The sequence below is a fragment of the Echinops telfairi genome, unplaced genomic scaffold (assembly GCF_000313985.2).
Source record: "Echinops telfairi isolate 266 unplaced genomic scaffold, ASM31398v2 ScPeMD7_18;HRSCAF=68, whole genome shotgun sequence".
NCBI lineage: Eukaryota > Metazoa > Chordata > Mammalia > Afrosoricida > Tenrecidae > Echinops > Echinops telfairi.
In genome coordinates this window covers 31,015,701-31,022,914 of record NW_022103915.1, presented here as the reverse complement: position 1 = coordinate 31,022,914, position 7,214 = coordinate 31,015,701, and the positions used below count along the sequence as shown (strand labels likewise).

The following is a 7,214-nucleotide window of genomic DNA, read 5'->3' as shown; positions in this document are numbered from 1 at the left end:
AACATGCACAAAAACAAGACAGACCAAAACCAAGCAACAATGTACAACAAAACAGCAACAACAAACCACTGACAAAGAACAAATGAAAACACAACAAGAAAGAAAAGCGTGTAGTCAGTTCAAGGATCGCTGGTAGGGCTGAGCTTTCTAAGAGAGATCGCCAGGCCTTTCTTCTAGATCAGCGGTTCTCAACTGTGGGTCACGACTCCTTTGGGGATCAAATGACCCTTTAACAGGGGTCGCTTGATTCATAACAGTAGCAAAATTAGTTATGAAGTAGCAACAAAATAATCTTTTGGTTGGGGGGGGGGGGAGTCAACACAACACGAGGAACTGTATTAAAGGGTATCAGCATTAGGAAGATTGAGAACCACTATTCTAGACAGACTCAGACAGCCTACCTTCTGGTTAGCATAGATGTACACTTGGTTTTTTCTCAAAAGAGCAGAAGTCTAGATTTCTTTCCCCTGGGGCTTTTGTTCTTGTTGCCACTGCAACACGAAGTGGCTCACAAACACCTACCTGTTTAATTCTGTCTGTTAGCTGTGAGACCTCACTCCAGTCCCCCTACGCGTCCTCATTTCCTCACATGCAAATCAGATTTTGTAGAGATTAATACGGTGTTTCTGATCCAAATGCTAGCCACTACGTTCCTGTTGGGACAGCCAGTAACTTTAGGCAGCAATGAGAATCTCTCAAGTGCCAATCTCCTAGTTCGGCAAGAATAGCATGTGTTAGGTGTTAGCCGGCCAGCAGTCCTTATCCCTGAGTGGATTCTATTTCCTGGCTCCTGGCTTTGCTTTTGCCCAACATGGATTTTGATGACATTCCCTCATTTACTCTTTCAACAAGTATTTATGGAGCAGTACGATGGGTGATAAAGATCTAGGGTTGCAGACCTCTGGATACAGATTAAAATTCGATGTAAAGTACCAAAATCCTCACAACAGACCAATAGGTATCATCATGACAAGGGAGAAAAGACGAGTGGTCAAGGGCTCTTCTTGCTTGGATCCAATCCTATCCTCATGGAAGCAGCAGTTGAGAAACCAGATGAAGAATTGGGTGAACCTGCTGCAGGACACCTCTTTAAAGTGTTGAAAAGCAAGGATGTTACTTTGAGGTGTGAGGTGTGTCTGACCCAAGCCATGGTATTTTCAGTTGCCTCACTGGTATTTGAAAGTTGGGGACCAAAAAGGAAGACCGGAGAAGAATCTATGTGTTTGAATTATGGTGTCGGCAAATAATATTGACAGGGACTGCCAAAAGAAATCTGTCCTTGAAGAAGTACACCCAGAATGACCCTGAGAGGCAAGGATGGGGAGGGTTTGTCTCGTGTATTTTGGACCACTTCCTGGAGAAGGGCATCAGCTTGGTCGAGTAGAGGGGCAGCGAGAAAGGGGTAGGCCTGCGACGAGATGGACGGACACAGTGGCTGCAACCATGGGCTCACACATATGAACAGTCGTGAGGCTGCCGCAGGACTGGACAGTGCCTCCTTCCATCGTGCACAGGGCCACTATGAGTTGGAACCAACTCGATGGCACCTAACAACAGCAACAATTCCCTGGGCTCTGGATATAAACGAGCAGACTTACGCTAGTCCATTGTTTGTTTTGTGTGATTCTGGAATATAATGATTGTCTATAGTGCCACCCAGTTTCCACCCACCTCAAAATTTTGATGATGAAGACTAGACCAGTTCTAATTCTAGAACTTAGAAGAGTTCACCAAGAACAGTTAATTTCACAGATTTCATGGACTGAACTCACTCAGAGTTCTATCCCTGAAACATTTTCTAAGGCACCCTGGTGGTACAATGGTTAAAGTAAGGTGACCAGACGTCCCGCTTTTGGCGGGACAGTCCTAATTTTTAACAATTTTTCCCGCGTCCCACAGCGTTTTTAAAAAAGCCCAATTTTTGGAAAGAATGCACGACAAGCTAGGGTATACGGTTTTCGGCAGCCATGTGGCTATTTCACCAGGACATGAGTTTTGTCAATGGTGTCCCGCTTTACCAATGTTAAAATCTGGTCACCTTAGGTTAGAGTGCTAACCTGGAGGGAGAGAGACATAGCAGTCTGCTTCCAGGCTGGGAAACCCCAAGAGGCAGTTCTACTCTGTCCCCATAGGTTTCAACCAATTGGAATTCACTCAATGGCAGTGTGTTTGGTTTAGGTTTTGAGAAGAATTGTCCAATAAAGCATCTAAACACAGAAAGAGGGGCTTATGTGTCACAAGATGTGATTAGTAAGACAGATGCCCGAAACCACACAGGGTCTGCCGATGACATGATTGCTCAAGACAATGTTAACTTCCTTCTTGGGAGTGCTGAAGAAATGACCCAAGGCTGAGTCTGAGAAACCAGTTTCAACCACATTCTTCGGCTTGGACATGGCAGGATCAGGTCAATTTCTTCTTTTGATGAACTATCACCCACACAGAAGCCCCGTGGGAGCGTACAGGGTTAAGCCTGGGGTTGCTAAACAGCAAGGTCAACAGTTCAGAACCACCAACCGCTACTTGGGAAGTTGAAGCTTTCTCCACTCCTGTAAAGATGTATGTCCCAAAGAGTTGCTGTGAGTCAGCATTGACTTGATGGCGGGGATTGCTGACATGGGTGGGGGCGGGGGAGAGGAATTCCACCATCGTGTCCTCCCAGCAGCCATTTTAAGTTAAAAAAAATTCCCACCACCCTGTCCTTCCAGGGGCCACTTTACACTCAAAGTATGCCTGTGAGCATGCACAAACCCGGACTGCCGCCAGTGCTTCATCGGACGTGCTTCAGAGCCCCTCCCTGGTGGGGAGAGACCCTGCCTCGTCTCCCTGCCCAGACCAACCGTAAGCTGCGGCTCAGCAAGCCATTCAGATGATGGGCTCTTTTGCTTGGCCAACTAAAGCGTCTTTCACATTCAGACACACTTTTTATCTCTGTAAAGTCTGCAGATTAAGACCTGGGAGACTATGCTAATGGCAGCAACAGCGATTTTTATAGGAGGAAAAACTGGGTGATTATAAATAACAAAATTCCATAGCCCAAGGGAGGCTCAGAAAAAAATCAAGAAAAAGGAAACTGACTTTTGCTTTGTGAATGTCTTAGTTATTTGGTGCTAGTGTAACAGAAATATCACAAGTAGGGGTCTTGAATAAACAGTGTTTTTCTCACAGTTTAGGAGACTAGGAGTTAGAATTCAGGGCGACCGCTCTGGGGGAGATGTTCTCTCTGGGTAGACTCTGGGTGAAGGTTCTTGTCTCTTCCAAGCTAGTGTCTCTGGGCAATCTTCATGTGGCTTGGCATGTTTCTTGTCCCATCTGCTCCCTTATTTAATTTCTCTAATATAGAATTTTTAAAAAGCCTTGGTGGCACAGTGGTTATTGAGTTGGGCTGCTAATTGCAACGGCATCAGTTTGAAACCAATAGTCTGTTTGAGAGAGAAAGACTAGGCTTTCTACTCCCAAGAAGAGCTACAGTCGCAGAAACTCATGGGGTCAGATTCACTTTGACCGATACACTGAGTCAGGATCAACTTGATAGCAGTGAGGGATGGCGTGGGTAGAGTTACAGTCTTGGAAACTCACAAGGGTAGCTCTCCCCTGTAGGGTTGCTATGAGTCAGCATCAACTTGATGGCAGTGGGGGGGAAAAAATCTCAAAAGAGAATAATTAAAAAGTACCCTATAGTAATGCTCTCATTAACATAAAAGAGACAAGACTGTCCCAAACAGGATTAAAAATCACAGTAACACTGTTGTTTTTAGGTGTAGAAGTCTTCTAACTCACAGTGCCCTTGTGTACAACAGAATGAAACACTGCCAAGTCGGGGGCTGATCTCACAATAGTTCCTATTGTTCGAGTCTCCTGTTGCAGCGACCGTAAAGGCCTTTCTCATTTTGGATCACCCTCTACTTAACCAACATGGTCTTCTCGTGCTACCTGATAACTCGTCTCAAGTATGTGGGTCAAATCACCGTCGAGGCTAGGATTTACACTTCATTGGCGGGAGGGAGGCAAAAAGGTAAAGTTTTTAAAGCAAATAAGCGGGCGGGGGTGGGGTGTCCAAGTTCTGCACACGTCTCACCTACCCTTCTCCTCTGGTCCCTCTACTGTCTGTCCTACCAACTTGAGGACATTTCAACAACACATGCAGCTCGAGAGATAATCCAGGAATCCTACGACGCGCGTTCCAAGGGAAGAAGCAGTGTTCGGAGCTGCCTCGTTTCAGAGAGGCCGACCCTCTCTCCCCAACCCCAGCACCCCACCTCCACCCCCCACTGGAAGTTGAGCCCGGCGACGCTCGGGACCCGCCCGGTCCAGCCTGGGGGTCGGCGCTGGGCTCCCACAGACGGCGTGGGCACTTCGGGTCTGCCCGGAACTCACCACAGTCCCGGAACCCCACCGGCTCGGCTATCGACGCGGCGTTGAGCGCCAGCAGCAGGATCGCGGTGGCGAGGGCACGCATCGCGGCCTACGAAGGTCCAGGCGGCGAGAGAGGAAAAGTGGCCGCCAGAGTCACAAGACGAGCCTACCAGGGCGGGCCCGGGGAGGAGCCCAGTCGCCCAACCGTGCAACGGCCACCTAGCCTGAGACCCGCCCCGTCCCGCCCCCGGCTCCTCCTGGAACTCGACCCATGTCCTTCCAGCTCCGACGCCGCCAAAGTCCGTCCAGCAGAAGGACCTGCTTCCCAGCCTCCACCCTGCCGCCTCGGCATCCGCCCGGGCTGGGACCGTACTTCCCTGCATCCTAAGTCAGGCGCACGGTTAGCCAATCAGGACCCAACTCTTTCCTCACTACCCAATCGGCCTGCTCGGAGGCGGGGTCGCCGTACGGCCCCGCCCCCGCCCCGTTCTCCCCGCCTCCCGCGACTCCCGGGTGGCGTGACCGAGGGCCCGCGAGGGGCGGGGTTTGCGAAGAAAGATGGCGGCCGCCTGGGGGTTATCCCTGGCGGCCGCTGCTCTGAGAGTGGTCACTCGCTGGCCGACGTACAGGTACCAACCCTCGAACGCACCTGGGAAGGGAATGTTCGGTTCTGCGCCTCCCTGGCAAGCGGGAAGCTAAGGCCCGCGGGGATGGGTGGCGGAGGGCGGGCGGCTGCCCGGAGGCTGCCCTGGCCGGGGTCAGGTGCCTCTTCCCCCACCTGGCTCTTCCTCGTCCCTTGCGTGGCAGGCTCCCCGCGGCCTTCCCCTGGCCTCAGGTGCGTCGGGAAACGTCGTCCTCCAGCCCCCAGGCCAATGAGTGGCAGATCCATCTCACCGACAGCTGTGTCCAGGTAGGAGGTCGCGCGTGGGATGGCCGTGTCCCGGCCAGTGCCGGGACCTCCTTGGGGCCCACCCTTCTCTTCCCTGTCTCCCGGAATTCTCGATCCCCCCTTCCTGCATTTCAGAGGCTTTTGGAAATCACCGAAGGGCCGGAATTCCTCAGACTGCAGGTGGAGGGAGGAGGATGCTCTGGATTCCAATACAAATTTTCACTGGATACAGTTGTCAACCCGGACGATAGGCAAGGAGGAGGAAGGGGTGGGGCCTCAGAATGGTCGGCCGAGATAAGAGTGTCTCTGGTAAAAGATGCACTTTTATTCCACATCTCAAAGACTTGCGCTGGGTGGGGTGTAAACCACAGAGGATGCCGGCAGCATTCTTGGTCTTGCCGTCGTCGTCGTTGTAAAATAATGAAGTTTCAGGAGCAAAGCGGACCTGCGCTGGCCCAGAGGGAGTTGGTAAATCGTGGGGTGGAACGGCCATCCCAGGCCTACTTTTGGAAATGGTTCGCTGCATTCACTGACACCTCACCCCCCAGAGAAAATTAACACTTGTCAGACGTGGTCAGGAACTGCCCCCTTGCTCTTCAGAGACTAGAAGGTGGTGTGTTCCTGGGTGTGGGGCTGGCAGGCAGAGGGGCTGTTCTTTGGGGAATGTTTATGGTAGTCATGAATGCCTCTCCTGTCTTTGCAGGGTATTTGAACAGGGTGGGGCAAGAGTGGTGGTTGACTCTGATAGCTTGGCCTTCGTCAAAGGGGCCCAGGTGGACTTCTGCCAAGAACTTATCCGAAGCTCCTTTCAAGTGGTGAACAATCCCCAAGCACAGCAAGGCTGCTCCTGTGGGTCCTCGTTCTCCGTCAAAGTCTGAGGTGATGAGGAGGGACCCCGACACGGCCACCGCTTCAACCACTTGGAGGAACCTGGCATTCGTAGGACCCTCGAGGTCTGTCTCCTAATCATGGTCCGTTCTCAGATAGACTTCCCTCAGCCTACGAGTGCTATGTTCTGTCACTCCAGTTTTCAAAATGTGAAGCTTGTACTCTTAATTTCATCCCCCCCTAGCCGCAGCCCTTCATTTCTAAGTTCCTGTCTCCAGAGCTCTTTCTTCAGATTGAATCACTGGTGGAAACCCAGTATAATGTACAGAGCCTCCAAGGCTCCAAAATGTGGAGTTACTGTTCTGGCCTTCAGAGCTGCTTGTACATATGTGGACTGCTATATATTATATAAAAGCTATCTTTAGAAAGGAAATCCTTATTTATTGGTATTTTGCCTCTAGGGCACAGACTGGGTAGCTGAAGTCCTGGTAACGTGGCGAGGGGTGACAAAGGCAAATAGAATGTTCCTTACCATCTCAACCTGTCCGAACATTCTGCTTGATCCAGCCTTGATTTTTATGCAACCCACTCTCCACTTCCTATTTGTTGGGCACTCATCCTCATGAATCTGCTAGGCCCCAAATAACCGATCACGCAGACAGCTGAGACCAGACTCCCTCTGACACTGGAATCATCTGGAAATGGGCCTCCTTGCCCACAAGGACATTTCAAGATGCTGTGACTGAATCTTTTCAGAATAAATTGCTTCACTGACTTCATGGTATAAAATGCCTCTGCTCTCCTGCATCCCTAGTGGATAATAGACACGTAAGGATCTTACTTAGATGGTGTTGTTGGGTGTCTTTAAATGGGTGGTGACGCAGAGTGACTGTGTACAGCAGAACCAAACACTGCCCAGTCCCATGCCACCCAGCCTCCTAATTGCTGCTATGGTTCAGCCCATTATTGCAGCCACTGTGCCAATCCACCTCCTGACGGTCTTCCTCTTTCTCGCTACACTTGTACGTAACCAAGCAGAATGTCTTTTTCCAGGGCCTGATTTCTCCTGATAACATGTCCAAAGGACATGAGATAAAAGCTCACCAGACTCTTTCCTCAGGGACCTTCTGGCCGTACTGAT

General features: G+C 50.6%; 2 protein-coding genes across 2 annotated transcripts in view; one reads left to right on the top strand and one right to left on the bottom strand.

Moving 5' to 3' along the window:
- The window catches only part of NPC2 (NPC intracellular cholesterol transporter 2), a 14,655-nt gene extending 10,072 nt beyond the window's left edge, over nucleotides 1-4,583 (bottom strand). Inside the window, exon 1 of the mRNA XM_045288177.1 lies at nucleotides 4,378-4,583. Within this exon, the coding sequence (XP_045144112.1) occupies nucleotides 4,378-4,459 (82 nt within the window). The 5' untranslated portion in view covers nucleotides 4,460-4,583. The remainder of the gene's footprint in view (nucleotides 1-4,377) is intronic.
- Nucleotides 4,584-4,907: 324 nt separating this feature from the next.
- Nucleotides 4,908-6,847, top strand: ISCA2 (iron-sulfur cluster assembly 2). Its single transcript, XM_004699032.2, has 4 exons — nucleotides 4,908-4,985; nucleotides 5,164-5,266; nucleotides 5,381-5,496; nucleotides 5,949-6,847. Exons 1-4 carry the CDS (start codon nucleotides 4,915-4,917, stop codon nucleotides 6,121-6,123), a joined length of 465 nt encoding a protein of 154 aa, XP_004699089.1. The 5' UTR covers nucleotides 4,908-4,914; the 3' UTR covers nucleotides 6,124-6,847.
- The last annotated feature ends 367 nt before the right edge of the window (nucleotides 6,848-7,214 follow it).

Excerpts from the sequence above, each read along its gene's own strand:
- ISCA2 (XM_004699032.2), top strand. The coding sequence starts at position 4,915 with ATGGCGGCCGCCTGGGGGTTATCCCTGGCGGCCGCTGCTCTGAGAGTG. Across the intron at positions 5,267-5,380 it reads TCACCGACAGCTGTGTCCAG|AGGCTTTTGGAAATCACCGA; the intron begins GTAGGAGGTCGC and ends CCTGCATTTCAG. Across the intron at positions 5,497-5,948 it reads GTTGTCAACCCGGACGATAG|GGTATTTGAACAGGGTGGGG; the intron begins GCAAGGAGGAGG and ends CTGTCTTTGCAG.